Source organism: Rhincodon typus, chromosome 2 (genome assembly GCF_021869965.1).
Source record: "Rhincodon typus isolate 14 chromosome 2, sRhiTyp1.1, whole genome shotgun sequence".
NCBI lineage: Eukaryota > Metazoa > Chordata > Chondrichthyes > Orectolobiformes > Rhincodontidae > Rhincodon > Rhincodon typus.
In genome coordinates this window covers 90,338,251-90,355,698 of record NC_063333.1, presented here as the reverse complement: position 1 = coordinate 90,355,698, position 17,448 = coordinate 90,338,251, and the positions used below count along the sequence as shown (strand labels likewise).

Below are 17,448 nucleotides of genomic sequence, written 5' to 3'. Positions count from 1 at the left end.
CCACCCCCTATACTATCCCTGTAACCCTGCGTTTTCCAAGACTAATCCACACTGTGGTTAATTTAGTGTGGCCAATCTACCTAACCTGCACATCTTTGGACTTTGGGAGGAAACCCACGCAGACTCGGCAAGAATGTGCAAACTCCACACTGACAGTTGCCTGATGTTGGAATCGAGCCCGGGTCCCTGGTGCTGTGAGGCAGCAGTACTAACGCTGAACCACCGTGCCCTATGGATTAGTAGTTGTTAATTTCTGGAATGGTGCTGCTATTGGCGCAGACTTACAAACTCTTCATTTAACAGGTTTGCCCCACAGTTTCAGCTGAACTACAGGTTTGTAAAAATTGTACACCTTGTAACTTTTCTGACAGGCGTTCTCATTGGGCTTTATCAGTCATCTTATATATTGCAGTGAGGCTTCTGTAACACTGAGCTATTTCTGTTTGTGTTGCTTTTCAGGTTATATACCAAGCTATCTGGATAAAGATGAACTTTGTGTTGTGTGTGGTGACAAAGCCACAGGCTATCACTATCGCTGTATCACTTGTGAAGGGTGTAAGGTAAGCAACTTTCGGTCACGTTATGCTTCACAAACAATGGTCCGCAGTGAAGTCCAGGCTGTTCCTACGTTGTATGTACAATATAAAACAGAAAATGGAAGGGCATAGTTTTCCATTGCATAGTCTCCCCTGACTGCCATTCCTCCATTCCCTCTTTTTCTTCAGACAAGACAAATGTGACAGATTTCCTGGAGGGGAATCATTATCACAAACAGAAGCCAAATCAAAGTATTGCAATGCCAGAGTTGTTGTTTGAGAGTTCATACTACCATGATTGGCCAAAAACATGCTTGTTTAAAATTCTTGCACTAAAAGACTAAGAATGCATCTTTCATAACCATTAACATTTGTTGTCCCTTCTTCTAAATTATTTCCAGATCCACTGTAGCCCAGAGCAGCTCTGAGCATATGTATTCTGTATCATGTTGTTAAACTATTACACAGCTAGCATACTAAATGATCAATGGCTCAGATATTTGCTATACTGACACAGATAAGGTTCTCAGCCAGATTTTATCAGATAAAACTGACAACCCAATTCTGGCGTTTGCATATGCATGGAAAGAGGAGAGATATTTTACTAAGATCACAGTCATATAGAACTTCATTTATGATTTTAATGAGTTGACTATGAGTAAAAGCACTGTTCTCCTGCCTTTGTGGGACACAAACCTAATTAGAGAGATTCAATTATGGAGTTTCAGGAAAGTTGGGAACACATTTAGGAGATGACAACACATTTGAGGACTTTGGAGATGAAAAGAAGTTAGAGATGAATGAAAGTCTGGAGCACAGAGTGAATGTGGAAGAATGCTTTGTTCACTGTATACGAAAGCTGGGAAATTGATGCAGATGGGAAAATAGGTGCTGCTTCTTTATTTTTATCTCCAGTAGTTAGTGAAGTTTGTTAATTTGTCTCTAGGCTAACACACTGTGACATGGCATCATGAGTATCTTAAAGCAGATAAGTCACTTAGTCATCAAAAAAAAAGCAATTGATTCAATTAAAGATGAATAAACTAATCAAATAAATAAATCACATTGGATAGACATTGCTGGTATGAATTAGTGAAGAGTTTTGCGATTCCAGACAACCATATATGCAATCAGTGTCTGCAGCTCATGTGGCACAAGAAATAGGAGCAATAGTAACTGTGTGGCCCTTCAGGCCTGCTTCGTCATTCAGTATGATCATGGTTAATTTACAGTCTCAAATCCATTTTGCATCAAATCTGCAGATCCCTATCATAAACCTGTGCCCCCATGTGCTGCATTCCTCACTAAGGGAAAAACATCTGTGTCTGTCCTGTTAAGCCATTCAGTTTTTTTTTATTAATTTGTGGGATGTGGGCATCACTGGCTGGGCCCAGCATTTCTTGCCCATCTCTCATTGCCCTTGAGAAGTGGTGGGAGCTGCCTTCTTGAATCGTTGCAGACCATGTGCTCTAGGTTGACCCACATTGCCATTAGGGAAGAAATTCCAGGATTCTGGCCCAGAGACAGTGAAGAAACAGCGATATATCTCCAAGTCAAGATGGTGGTGGCTTGGAGGGGTTCTTGCAGGTGGTGATGTTCCCTTGTATCTGCTTCCCTTGTCCTTGTAGATGGAAGATGTCATGAGTTTGGAAGGAGCCATCTGAGGATTTTTGGTGAATTTCTGCAGTGCATAGTGTAGATTGAACACACTCATATTATTTAGCATCGATGATGGAAGGAGTGGATGTTTGTAGATGTGGTGCCAATCAAGCAGGCTGCTTTGTCCTGAATGGTGTCAAGCTCCCTGAGTGTTATTAGAGCTGCACTCATCCAGGCAAGTGAGGAGTATTCCATCACACTCCTAATTTGTGCTTTGTAGATGGTGAACAGGCTTTGGGGAATCAGGTGGTGAGTTACTCACTGCGGTATTCCTAGCCTCTGAGCTGTGCTTGTAGCCACTGTGTTTATGTAGTGAGTCCAGTTGAGCTTCTGGTCAATGGTAACCTCAAGCATGTTGATGGGGGATTCAGTGACAGTAACACCATTGAATGTCAAGGCGTGGTAGTTAGATTGTCTCTTATTGGAGATGGTCATTGCCTGGTATTTATGTTGTGCGAATGTTACTTGCAACTTGTCAGCCCAAGTGTGGATATTGTACAGATCTTGTTGCATTTGAACATGGAGTGCTTCAGTATCTGCAGTTGTGAATGATGCTGAACATTGTGCAATCATCAGCAAACATCCCCACTTCTGACCTTATGATAGAGGGAAGGTCATTGATGAAGCAGCTGAAGCTGGTTGGGCCTGTGGAGATGTCCTGGAGCTGAGATGACTGACCTCCAACAACCACAACAATTTTCCTATGTTCTAGGTATGACTACAACCAGCGGCGATTTTGCTCCCTGATTCCCATTGATGCTAATTTTGCTAGGGCTCCTTGATGCTGCGCTCAATTGAATGCAAGCTTGATGTCAAGGGTTGTCAATCTCACCTCACCTCACCTCTGGAATTCAGCTCTTTTGTCCATGACTGAACCAAGGCTGCAATGAGGTCAGGAACTTTGTGGCCCTGTGAGAACCCAAACGTGGCATCGCTGAGCAGCTGAAGCTTGATAGCACTGTTGAATACACCATCCATCACTTTACTGATGAATGAGAGTACATTGATGGGGCAGTAATTGGCCTGATTGGATTTCCCCTGCTTTTTGGGTCCAGGACATAACTGAGCAATTTTCCACATTCAACACTGGCATCTGCCTGACAAACTATTCTGGAACAGTTTGGCTAGGGGAACGGCAAGTTCTGGAGCACAAGTACTAATGCTGGAATGTTGTCAGGACCCATAGACTTGTATTTCTTGCCTGTTTCAATGAGATCACCTCCTGTTTTTTTCTGAACTCCAGATTGTACAGACCCAATTTATTCAGCCCCTCATCCAGCGACAACCCCATCACCGTAGGAGCAATTCTAGGTGAACCTTCGCTGTAATGCCTCCAGTGCAATTATATCATCACTAAAAAATGAACACACTACTCCAGGTGTGGTTTCACCAAAGCCTATACATTTGCAGCAAGACTTTGTTATTCTTCTACTCCAATCCCCATCCAATAAAGGCCAATGTACCATTTGCATTCCTAATTGCTTGTTGTACCTTCAAGCTAACCCTGTGTTCCTTATACAAGTCCCTTTGAACATGAGTATTTGGAATTTTTTTATTAGAAAACATACAGTAAGCCCTCACTTAAAGATATGGTTGTGTTCTTGGAAAATGCAACTTTAAGTGAAACAACTTTTAAATGAATCAGGTGTTCCCAAAGAAATCAGTGCTAAAGCCAGAGTTCGGTTCCTTTGGACATTTCCCACCTTGAATCAAACATTTCAAATAGTGCACATATGTCGCACTTGCTCGCTGAAATAACTTAAAAGATCCACTGCATCACCAAATTTAAAAGAAGTACAATATGGGTGTGCAATTAAAAATGCACTTGCCATCAGGACTTTGAGATTGACCAGGCTCCATCTAGTGGCAAGAGTTAGATAGTGCAGCTATCAGCTGGAGACTAATTTCTGAGACTAGATGGAGCCCAGGACTTGTAAGCTCAGAAATGGATGAAGCCAGAAGAAAACCTAAAGACCTATGGTAACAATGAAGCATGGTGGATGGGGCACAAAAGAGTGGCAGGTCCCAAAGAAGAACAAGGGCAGGAGCAGAGTCACAGGAGGGGTCAGGTAGCCAAGGACAGGAGACAGGATGGAAAGCAAGGCTGAGAGCAGAGGCAGTACCTGGGGAGGGAAGAGGGACTGAGGGCAAAAGTGGAAAAGCCGGGAGAAAGGTCATTTGAACAGGTCACGTACTGAAGGTTTGCATGCAACACTAAAGTAAATCAAGCAACATCCAGCGATTGTCCTGAACTATTTTATTAAGACCATGAGGAATAGGAATAGAATTAGGCCATTCGACTAATTGAGTCTGCTCCACCATTCGATCACGGCTGATATGTTTCTCAACCCCATTCTCCTGCCTGCCCCCAAAACCCTTGATCTCCACACTAATTAAGAACCTATCTATCCCTGGCTTTAATACACTCAATGACATGGCCTCCACAGCCTTCTGCAGCAATGAATTCCACAGATTAACCACCCTCTGGCTGAAGAGATTCCTCTTCATCTCAGCTGTAAAGGGTTGTGCCTTCACTCTGAGCCTGTGCCCTCAAGGCCTAGTTTTTCCTAGTAGTGGAAACATCCTTTCCACATCCACTCTATCCAGGCCCTTCAGTATTCTGTAAGTTTCAATCAGATCCCCCTCACCTTCCAAACTTCATAGAGTACAGACCCAGAGTCCTCAACCGCTCCTCCTATGATAAGCCCTTCATCCCTGAGATTGTTCTTGTAAACCTCATCTGGACCCCCTCCTGTGCCAGCACATCATTCATTAGATAAGGGGCCTAAACTGCTCACAGTATTACAAATGTGGTCTGACTAGAGCTTTGTACAACCTCAGCAGTACGTTTCTGCCCTTGTATTCTAGTCCTGTTGAAAAGAATGCTAACAAAGCATTTTCCTTCCTAACTACCAACTGATCTCTATGTTAACCTTAAGAGAATCCTGAACTAGGATTCCCAAGTCCCTTTGTGCTTCAGATTTCTGAAGCCTTTTCTGGTTTAGAAAATAGTCTATGCCTCTATTCTTCCTGCCAAAGTGCAGAACCTCACAATTTCCCTCATTGCCAATCCTTTGCCTACACTCCTAGCCTATCCAAGTCCTTCTGCAGCCTCCCAGCTTCTTCAGCACTACCTGTCCCTCCACCTACCTTTGTGTTGTCTGCAAACTTAGCAACAATGCCCTCAGTTCTTTCATCCAGATCATTACTGTATAGTGTGAATAGTTGTGATCCTAACACTAACCCCTACAGAATCCACTAGTCACCAACTGCCATCCTGAAAAAGATCCCTTTATCTACATACTCTGCCTTCTGCCAGTCAGGCAGCCCTCTATCCATGCCAGTACCTTGCCCCAAACACCATGGGTTCTTATCTTATTCAGCAGCCTCCTGTGTGGCACCTTTTCAAAGGCCTTCTGAAAATCCAAATAGATCACGTCCACTGGCTCTCCTTTGTCAAACTTGGTTGTTACCTCCTCAAAGAATTCTAACAGATTTGTCAGGCATGACCTCCTTTTGATGATGCCGCCGTATTGCACCATGCATTTCCAAGTTCTCTGCAATCTCATCCTTAACCAATGAATTTATGGTTTACCTGTGATGTCACATTTTTGCGTTGGGCCCCTGATCTTGGCTTCAATGTATTTTGTCTAGAAAAAAAAGACCTTACAAACTGTGAGTCAAAAAAAAGCAAGAAAAAGATCCTCTTCCCTTCCCTGATCCATATACTCACTCGGGTTGTGTCTCAATCTGGATGTGTTCTCTCCTTTCTGACTGTATGAAGCTTCCCATTGTGTGCTTTCAACAGGCCCTCTCTAAAATAGAGCTGAGGTGGACTGAGATGCTTTCAAAACATGCAGCTATCCTCCGGCAATCCTTGATTTTAAACTGTTCTTTTGTCATTTCAGTCCACAATTAAACATATGGAAAAATAAAAAGACATGGTCTTTATAGTTCTGTATTTACTGATGTTACTGTTTATTATACACACACAATTGATTGTGTACATTACAATTGTAGTTATGACTACAATCATTGGAGTCAGTGATTGACTACACTTAACTCCATTACAGAGTGACTGAAAGTGAACCATGTATCTTTATTAACAGAATGTCACAAGACAGGATGTCATGTAAATGTTTTAAGGTACGTGCCTTCCTGGCTTGGAATCTATGCTACCATGCAACAGAGTGAATCAAATTTGCTTAAAACATATCTGTGATGCTGGGGACCTCAGGATATGGCTAAGACAAATAGTCCATTCAGTGCTTCTGGCTGAAGATGGATTAAATGCTTAAGTTTTACCTTTTCAACTGATATGCTTGGACTATCCCATTGCTTAGGATGAAACTATTTGTGGAGCCTCTGCCTCCTGTTATAATCCTTTGTTCTTTCTTCACCAGTTTGGCATATCAATTGTGGGTATGCCTGGTCCTTACTTCCGGCATGCCCTCCTGTGCTCTTTATTGAACCAGGGTTAGCTGGATAGTAATGGTAGAGTGGCTAGGCCTAAAGGTTACAGATTGCTAAAACAATTCTGCTGCTGCTGTTGCCCCACGGCACCTAATGAAGATCCTGTTTTGAGCTCTTGCTTAGAAAATATAGCCTGATGTGAGGACATGAACCCAGGCCTCCTAGTTCAGAGGTAAGGACATTACCACTATGCCACAAATGCCCACCATGAAGTAATGTAAAGATTATTGGACAATCTTTTCAAGGTGGGTATCGTAAACACTAATTGGTGACCTGGTGCATCTGGTTTCATAGCACCATCACTAAGGCACTTGTCAATTGAAAGCCTAGGGAAGCAGGAAATCTCAGTACTGATGCTGGGCTTGCGAGAGGTGAGCAGAAGATCCATCCTCGATAACACCCATAGTCCTCTTGGTGTTGTGACTTCTTGGCTTAATTTGTAGTCTTTTAAATACATTCCAATAGATTTGTAACAGTACTGGACTGGAAAGATTGTGGGATACTACCCACTGTCTATTTTCAAGCTATAACGCCACAAAATATTTTGACAACTAAAGGAAAGGTACCTTCTAAATCCTTTTCTCTTCAGGGCTTTTTCAGGAGAACCATACAGAAAAACCTTCAGCCAGCATACAGTTGTAAATATGAAGGAAAATGCATCATCGACAAAGTAACAAGAAATCAATGTCAGGAATGCCGGTTCAAAAAGTGCATTGCTGTTGGCATGGCAACTGACTGTAAGCAACTTTAATATTGACGTTTTAGCTATTTTCTGCTTTTGACTTTTAGAAATAGCTTCTTTCAGTTCCCTTTCCCCTAATATCATTGCTGTACACCATTCTACAGATGTTTACAGATCAGTTACAACTAAAGAGCATAATCCTTAAAATTCGCTTCCAAACCATAAATGCAGAGAATATTTGAAATGCTGAGGAGGTAAAAATTGCATTTTGAACAGAAAGATTGGCAAATATTTCAGTTGATGAAGGGGTTCAGCTTCTGTTCTCTTCTATTTCAGATATCCACCATTTTTTTTAAACTGTAAAAGCTTGGTAGTTTATGCCCTTCGAAGAACTGTTTCCAAAAATTTCTGAACTCACGCCAGTCAAGGCTGGGGTATCCAGTTAAACTGGCATCAGTGGTATCATTGTAATAATGTTTATGCAGCAACACTAGGGAGAATAATGTTCATAAAATGTAAAAATGAAACATGGTAATTTTATTGCTTTGTTTATTTGTGTAATTAGTGGTGTTGGATGATGGCAAACGTTTAGCAAAACGCAAACTAATAGAAGAAAACAGAGAAAAGAGACGTCGAGAGGAACTGACAAAGGCACTTATAAACAAACCTGAGCCGACAGATGAGGAATGGGAACTTATCAGAACAGTGACGGAAGCCCACATGGGCACTAATGCTCAAGGAAATCATTGGAAACAGAAGCGAAAATTCCTGGCAAGTTGCTCAGCAGCTGATGAAAAATTAGACAGAATGTATTAATTCCCAGTATTTCATGAAATAAGCAGTGTTCCTTGCTCTTTTATATTTTGAGAATGTTTTGGTTATCAACCTTCATTCCAAATGTTTTGAGAGAAAAAAACAATTTCCACAGATAAATAGAGAATCTGTAAGAATCTGGAAACATTCTTCACTACTAAGACAATTAAAACAGTTAATGTGAAAATGAGTGTTAATGTATTTTTTGCATTCACGTAGTCCCGACTCATGTAATTGTGATATCCACTTTGAGATGGGGAAGTTGAAACTGCAAGTTGTAGACCATTATAGTAGGAAATCACAAGCAATGATGGTTTATTATTACCAAAGCAGAGAAAAGACCACATAACATTATACAAGGAGACTTGTCAGAACTATAACACATCAATTGACATCTTGGGCTGAATAGTCAGTCTCCCCTTCAACTTTGTAATTATTTATCAAACTCATTTTAACAACTGCCTACCAGTGCAGTGCCTTCTCAGTTAACACTGTAGTTGTGTCCTGATGAGTGTAACTTTAAGTGAAGCAACTTCAAGCAATTACAACCATTGTAATAGCTATGATTAAATTCTGAAGAAACTTCTCTCTTAAAAACCTTATAGCCTGTAAGTTTAATCCTGTACATTCTTAAATTTATGCATTCATAAATGGAATATTTTTCTAAAATAAGATCAATTTTAAAATCTAAATGAAACTTGTTAAAAGAAATATGGGGAGGTAATGACCTAGTGGGTATAATAGTGCTGGACTGTTAATCCAGAGACTCTAGTTCTGGGAACCTGGGTTGTAATCCCACCATAGCAGCTGGTGGAATTTGAATTCAAATTCCAATGAAAATCTGGAATTAAGAGTCTCATGATGACCATGAAACCATTGTCGATTGTTGGAAAAACCCATCTGGTTCACTAATGTCCTTTAGGGAAGGAAACTGCCATCCTTACCTGGTCTGGCCTACATGTGACTCCAGAAATGTGAATGACTCTTAACTGCCCTCTGGGATGAACAATAAATGGTTCCTGGCCAGTGACACTCTTATCCCGTACATGAATAAAAACAAACTCTCTCTACTTTCCTTCCATTTCATCAACTCTCTCTTTACTCCCTGGTTTCTCCTACTAATTACTTCCCTCCTGTTTGCCACCACCTTGCATTCACCCCTTTTCTGTATCAAATGTTTGAGTGAGAGAAGGCTCAGAAGATAGAGTGCAAGTGAAGGGAGTGGCTGGAGCCGAAAGTGGGAGGGCCATGGTGGGGAGTGGCTGTAGTGAGCTGGAGAGTTGGGGAGTGTGAGAGAGTCAATGAACAGGAGTGACACTTCCAAAATGATGCCTGTCAAGACACATGACACTATATTGATTCTTGTGAGAAATGGCACTATTACAGAAATCCCAATGCCAAGTACACTCAGCAGTCTCATTATAGTCTTAATGTAAACCAATTCCGTATGAGGCACTTTAAATTGGAGATTTACTGCACTTCTAAACAGATGGCTGAGCAGACAGAATATGCCAACACACTTTAACTGATCTCATACAAAATATTGTTCCTGTGTTGCAAATTTTGCCAGAGTCATAGTGAACAAATTACTGGGATAGAATTCTTTTGGATCATTTTTGGAAATCATAAATTCTAAATTCCTGACAAACTGGTCATTAATTCAGAATCATATAACCCTGTATATGAACTCAGTATCGTACTCAGCGTTTTTTAAAGCAATATATAGGTTTATCCATATTCAATGGGGGGCAGTTACCTGAACAATCATTCAAACTACTTGTCATCCCTTCCCTTTTCCTTTTCATTGTCACAATGACTCCCTTCGTTGCTCTCAATACAGGCACACACGCCTCTCCAACTCCTGTCACCACTGCTCCACACTGTTGTTACGAGAAGTTCCCCTTTGTTTCGCCGTTTCTGGGAATTTTCCCATTCTTTAATATTTTTTGACCATAACTCCTGATTTTGTTGCTTTACTCAAGGATTTGATTTGACACTGCAGACAAAGCATTAATTTATTTACAGACCCACATCTGTATTTCCCACGTGCAGCACGGAATCTGGTCCTGACAGAACGCAGCAGTTTTGGTTACAGCTGCAGCTGAGAAGGATCTTATCAGTGGAAGAATCACAACTGACATTTTTTGGCCAGAGCTTGGCTTGTAGGCTCATAAAACGAAGAATGTACAGATTTAAATGCATCTGACAACCACAATGGATGAGGTTCATCCATTTAAAAGAGACTGGCTTAATAGGCCAAATAGACTTTCTCTTTTCCCCAAAGAACCCAATGTTTTAGCCCAAAGCTATATGAATAAATTGCACCCAGGATCCCTGGAATCAGATCCCTGGCAAGTTAGCTTCCTATGAAAGAAGCATGGGATGAAGCTGATGTTTGACAATGTAGTTGATGGTGAACTGATCATGTGACAAGAGTAATGTTAAATACATTGATCAGTATTACTACTTGTTGCCTTAATAATAGAACAGCATAGCAATATTGAGAAGTGGAACAGCAGAAATCCTTTCATGAAGCAATTACATTTATTGTTTTGTTCAATCTCTAGCCTGAAGATATTGGGCAAGCACCAATAGTGAATACAGCTGAAGGGAGCAAGGTAGACCTGGAAGCGTTCAGTGAGTTTACAAAAATTATCACACCCGCAATTACAAGGGTAGTGGATTTTGCCAAAAAGCTACCTATGTTTTGTGAGGTAGGATTTTTGTTTCCTTATTTATGATACCTTTGTTAATGGACTATTTGAATCTCACTTCTCCATCGTTACGCAGCTGAGAGGGAGTGCACTCGCCTGGTTGCACTGCTATCTATCTAACTATAGACACAGATTCCCCTCGGCTGGTACCTCTTCCCATCTCTGGTGTTCCACAGTATTGATTCACAACTTCTGATTTTTCATCTATTCTGCTCCTTAGCAACATTGTCCAAAAGCATGGCAACTTCCAAATGAACACTACAGTATTAGCCCATCAACACCTCTTCACCCTCTTCACTATTGTCTGATATTCAGTACTGGAGAAGTGAAAATTCCCTCCAATCAATTAGTTGGGAAGACCTAACCCACTGTCTTCGATCCCCATCACAAACCAAACTGTCACAAAGTTGATGTTGCATGTAATTCTGAAATGAGAAATTAATGATGTAGCTGCACGATCAGTAAGACCAGTCATACTCAAATCCATATTGCCTGACTCCACACTGTCTCAGCTCACCAGTTGCTGAAACCCTTCTCCATGTCCTTGTTGCCTCAGGATCTGATTGTTTCAATGTATTCATGGGTGGCCTTCCAAATTCTAGCATTGACGTAATCTTGACATAATTCAAAACTCTGTGATCCCATGTCCTAACTTGCATCAAGTTCTGTTCCACCCACACCTTTGCGCTCATTAACCCACACTGGTTCCTGGTTAAGGAACTCCTTAGTGTTAAACTTCACACCCCTGTGTCTAAACTCTCCCATTGCCTTGCCTCTATCTATCTGTAATCTCCACCAGCTTCCATTTCCTCCAAGATAGCCGCACTCCAGTATTCCTGGTCTTTAGCATCCCCTGGTTTTAATCATATCACTATTAGTATGTGTGGTTTCAGTTGCTGATGCCTTAAACTTTGGAATTCCCTCCCGAATCCGCTGAACCTCAATATTGCTTTTCTCCTTTAAGTAACCATCTAAGCCTACATTCTTGACCAGACTTTTGTTCAACAGTCTAGAGTTTCCAGACACCAGTTTTATACTGAGATACCTGATTTTGTTATGTCTGGTCCCATTCCAGTGCAGCGTGTCCATGTCTGATATTTTGAAACACACTCTGTTTATAGTGCCGCAGGTCCATCCAGGAGAAGAACCGTTCCTTTGTGGACATTCACTGATAATCTTAATCCAGATTATTCAAAAATGAATTGTATCAAAATAAACCAGTTAGAGCTTGGGCAGTTCTAAATGATGACCCTTTCAGTCTCATTTGTTCAAATGTTGGCCATGATGTTCTCCAGATCAGTAGGGATGCAGCCAAGGTAGGTCAAAGTGGTCATCTTTTCAGGCTGAGTATTTTGACTCCTTCAGCCTTTTGACCATGTTGAATTCACTATTCCTCACAGAATCTGTTTGGAGAGAGAGAACAGCAATGGCCAGCAGGGCTGCAACCACCATCTACAAGATTAAAGTTTGAGCTGTACTGGTTGTAGATTGAATCTTGAGCAAAAGTAGAGTAAAGGGAAATCTGAACTCTAAGCTGGATGGAGTCATACCTGGCACAGAGGAAGGTAGTTGTGGTTGTTGGAGGTCAGCCATCTCTGCTCCAGGATATCTCTGCAGGACCTCCTCAGGGCAGATATTTTCTAATCAATCTGTTCAGAGATGTGATTACACATTTCTGGAACAGATGAGACTTGAACCTAGACCTACCTGGTTCAGAGCTAGAGACACTACCACTGTGCTGCAAGAGACCTTAGTTCCTCAGTATTGTTTCCTAGGTCCAACCATTTTCTGCTGCATCATCAATGACCTTCATCAATTCAATTACTATTCACAACTCTTCAGATAACGAAGCCTCCTGTTTAATTTTCCACCACAATTCACCCCTGGATGTAACAGGACTTGGATCACTTTGCCCTGTCTATTGTATGCTGCTTCCAGTCTGGTATGCAAAAGTCCCTGTGTTGTAGTTCCACCAGATTGACACCACATTTTACAGTGTGTTTGGTACTGCTCCTTACATGCTTTCCTCATTTTCATTGAATCTTTCAATACAAATCCTGAGTGTGTTTCCCTTGGAATTGCTTGGTGAATGATTAATTCTGCGAGTTTTATGCTTTTCTTCCATTTATTTTGTAAGTTTTAAAAACATTATTAATTAAATGCAGAATGCAAACTGCCATCAGTTTTCAAATACAACCAATGTTTTACGTTGTAAACTAATTGCTCCTCTTTATTTCGTAGTTGCCGTGTGAAGACCAGATAGTCCTTCTGAAAGGCTGCTGTATGGAAATCATGTCCCTGAGGGCAGCTGTTCGCTATGATCCTGAAAGTGAGACTTTAACTTTGAATGGAGAGATAGCTGTCAAAAGAGAACAGTTAAAAAATGGAGGCCTTGGTGTCGTATCAGATGCAATTTTTGATCTGGGAATATCTTTGTCTGCATTCAACTTGGATGACAGTGAAGTAGCTCTGCTCCAGGCTGTGCTTTTGATGTCTTCAGGTATAATGACATTTTCGACTGTATTATATGAAGTACAATTTTTCCAAATGGATTTGACCCTTCAGAATCCTCTGCAGTAATTCAACCTTGACGTAGGTGTTCCTGCAGAAACTGTGTCAGTCACTGAATGCTTAGAGTTGGAGACTTTAATCTTTTGCTTAGTTTCTTAACTGAACAAAAATAGCAAACTAAATAGTAGTGCAGATATAGTTTCTCTCCACCAACCTGGTACAGGCGGGTTCCAATTCAATAAAAGATGCCAAGATAATCTGCCTAAACATTGGATTGTCATGTACAATTTCAGAGTTTAATTTCATAAAGCTGGCCAAGCTGCTGCTGTCAGTGGTCTGACCTTCAGCGTGGTGTGACATTTTTAATCATTCACATTTGCCATTTTCCAGTTAATTTATAATAATGTGACAACGAAAGCAATTTGATACTTGTGTTACAGAGAATTGTGTTCCACAAAATCGTTATTAATATTCAGCTATAAAAGAAATTCAACTTTGTGTAAAATTGTAAAACACTAGAAGTACACAAAAGATTGGTTCAAATTTTGGAATGATGAGGGGGAGGAATAGACGAGTTCTTTTTGCTGGCACTGTCCTTGCAAACTGAAAAACAATCAAATGTTTTATCGAAATATGTAAAACATGATGGGCAAAGAAAATAATAGATGTTCCAAGCACAAATAGGAGATTCGATCAATTGTTGCGCAATGTCTGATCTGTAAACTGTTTAAATGAAACACAATGTAAAGGAGCACTTCAGTCAATCAGTAAAGAAAACAGAGCAGTAGCACTATGTTAATTTCAATAGACTTGTAATCCAGAGGCCCAGATTAGGCCTCTGAGACATATGGAATTTTAATTCAAGTAATTCATAAATCCACAATAAACACTTCACCTCTTAAATAATCATTGTAAGACTGCTGTCCTTCAGGTAGGAACTTGCTGTCCTTATCTGATCTGGCCTCCATTTAATTCAAGCAACATAGTTGATTCTCTATGACCCTTTGAATTGGCTCAGCAAGCTACTTGGTCATTTCAACCTCCTACAGAAAACACTGGGAGTACCTACATTACATGGACTACCACTTTCTCAAAAGCAGATGGGCATGAGCAATAAATTATGTTCTTGTTGTTCACATTCCGGTGTGATGAGGTGTGCTGTTAAGCGGGATTTGTTCTGAAAGCAAGTGTTATCTGCTCTGTGCAAGCAGTGTAACTAGTTTTGGGGTTTTTTTTTCAAAGTAGACAAATGAAACATGAGTGGGTGGGGTCAGCTGTCTCAGCCTCAGGGTTTGCAGGTTTTGCTTTCAGTTGGTGAAGTTAGCTTTTTGGAAGAAGTCACAGCTCTTTCTCTGCAAAAGCTAATGTTCATTCCTTACTGCTGGGTTCGTGTTTTTGAATTTTCCTTTCTATTTGCTTTTGCCAATGGTGTTTATGGGAGGCTGCTTTACTGGAATAGCTAATCAGTCATAGTCAATATATATTATTTTACTAAGCATTTCAATAGAGTTACAGTTAAGCCAATTTTTTTTAAAAAAGTTTTATTTTGTCTGTATTTTAACTGTAGTGTGAAAATAAAGAGTGTTTTGCATACAGCCTCATAGTTTGACCAACCGAATTGCATCTGGAATGCCATGCCTTACACTTGCCTCTAAATAAGAAAAGTTAGGGTCTAGGCTGTCTCCTTGATGTATTTTGAGGGGTTTTGGTCTGGTCCATAATACCAAGAACAAATGTTTAAAAAATGTCTTTGAAATAAAGGTAAAACCATGTGACTAGTTAATTGTGATGGAGAATGCAAGAACGTGTCAGAAAATTTCAATTTAAATCGTGCTGAAAGGAGAGACACATTGCTAACACTTTATGGTTTGCACTCATCTGGACAAATGCAAGAATGCCTATTGCAAATCATAACAACAATTTATACAACAGGAAAAAAGCATGTTGGTTAGTTGGTAAGTTGACTTCGATTGGCTGAGGCATTGCCATAGAGAAAACAATGGAACTATAGGCTGCCATGCTAACAGGTAACTCAAAACTAATGCAAGACTTGAACATATTGGTTTTGATTCAGGGAACATGGCCCATTCATGAGATTTCTAGGATCATATATAAGCACATATGAGCTTGACTGATTATTTTGAGGTGGGCATCAGAGGAGCTACAGGTGCACTCAGGATTATTTAGCAAGTCCTCCTTAATTGTGAAAGTACATTTAAGAGTAGACATTTGTGTTTTGTAAGTCTGGGTTCATTGAGTACCATTTGTACTCTGCCTATTACAAACAGTTGGAGGACCATGTGTTTAAATAAATCAGCCAAATCATTGGGAAAGTATAATCTACATACCTAGCATTGCACCAGCACAGAAATTTATCTGTGATATTGCTCAGTGCTATGTAGTTAGTGAATTGGTTGGTAAGTGAGGGATCACGATTACAACATCTGCAGCCTGGAGATAAGAGTATAGTAGAATTTTAAAAGATGCATGAAACAGAAATATGCCATTATCCTGGATGATTTCAGTGATGTTGATTGTAATAACCTCACTACCAGCACAATGAATCACAGCACCATCTTCTCCTGGGAGGTCATGATATGCAGGCACACCTATGCCTGGTAGCTCTATGACAATTTCTCCAGTTTCTGCTACAAGAAAGAAGAAGTGTCAGTGGGTCAGCTGCGATATGATTGGGTAATAAGCTTGTCAAATTTGAATACCTGATAGACTGTGGAAGCTGTGAAATTTGGATCTCAAGAAAGTTTCAGGATTTTTAAAAGTGTTAAGAGTTGTGGACCTTCTGAATGTTGGCATTGGCAGATTGCTGATTTTGGGGAGTTTTGTGAAAGGTTTCTCTCTGTGAGCTCTAGTGAGTTATCTCATGCAATTCTCCTCTGCTAACCTTATGCTGTATGCACCAGTTCTACCCTCTCACTATGGTGTGCTTACCAGTGCCAGTAGTAGCATTTGTCAGTGCTGGGGCATTGTGGGATTTGTGCCCTTGGTGCATATTTAAAGTCCACCCTGCACCATGATAGTCACTGTCAACCATGAATAGCCCTTCACAATACACTGTGACAGGGAAAAAAAAATTTTAAGGATACACCAGTTTTATGAGTTATTCTTCAACAGAGATAGAAGCTCACAGTATTAAATATATTGCTTCTTTATCATGGAATCCCTACAGTGTGGAAGCAGGCCATTCGACTCATCAAGTCCACACCGACCTTCCGAAGAGCATCCCACCCAGAGCCAGGCCTTTTTCCTAGCCATGTAATGCTACATTTCCCATGGCTAACCCACCTAGCCTACACGTGCCTGGACACTATGGGCAATTTAGCATGGCCAATCCATCTAATTCCCACATCTTTGGACTGTGGGAGGAAACTGGAGCACCCGGAGGAAACCCATGCAGACACGGGGAGAACATGTAAACTCCACACAGTTGTCCGACAATGGAATTGAACCCAGGTCCCTACCACTGTGAGGCAGCAGTGTTAATCATTAAGCCACTGTGCCAACTTACATCATTTCTTGTCTGATTGAATGTCGTTGTAACTGCAGCTGAAAAAATCAAGCCACGTAGCTTACCCATACCTAGTGCCTTTCCATCTTCGAACCCTGTCTAAGACAGTGCTACCCCTCCCTAATATTCAGCACAACATAATTTTTCAATGTTCAAAGTGGGGGCATCACATTCTGGAAAATTTTCAAACAGTTGAAAATGTAAATTTTTATTGACCGTCAGAAAAAGCAAAGGAAATCAAACAAAAAGAATTGTATTTGCTTCAGAAAACAAAAAGAAGTCATTTGCCTTTGAGCAAAAACAAATTTAGTCAACGGATGATCACTGTACCCAACTCACATCTAATGGAAGCAGATGTCAATTAAGACCAGTTTGAATTATTATGCCAGTTGCTCTTCTGTCATGCAAAAAGTGATGTTCCTGATGTTCAATATTCCCATCTGCCTTCTCAGAAAACTGCTGCCACTCTCCCAGCTCTTCAGCACCCCCATTTTGATTGCTCTAGTTGTGCAGGACTCAAAGTGCAAGGATAAT

The 17,448-nt window shown here is 40.7% G+C and overlaps 1 protein-coding gene across 1 annotated transcript in view; it reads left to right on the top strand.

The window, feature by feature from the left end:
• LOC109923706 (thyroid hormone receptor beta-like) overlaps positions 1 to 17,448 on the top strand; it is a 35,803-nt gene that overhangs the window by 7,745 nt on the left and 10,610 nt on the right. The window contains exons 2-6 of the mRNA XM_048607299.1: positions 460 to 560; positions 7,258 to 7,405; positions 7,916 to 8,121; positions 10,731 to 10,877; positions 13,119 to 13,377. Of these exons, the coding sequence (XP_048463256.1) occupies positions 460 to 560; positions 7,258 to 7,405; positions 7,916 to 8,121; positions 10,731 to 10,877; positions 13,119 to 13,377 (861 nt within the window). The remainder of the gene's footprint in view (positions 1 to 459; positions 561 to 7,257; positions 7,406 to 7,915; positions 8,122 to 10,730; positions 10,878 to 13,118; positions 13,378 to 17,448) is intronic.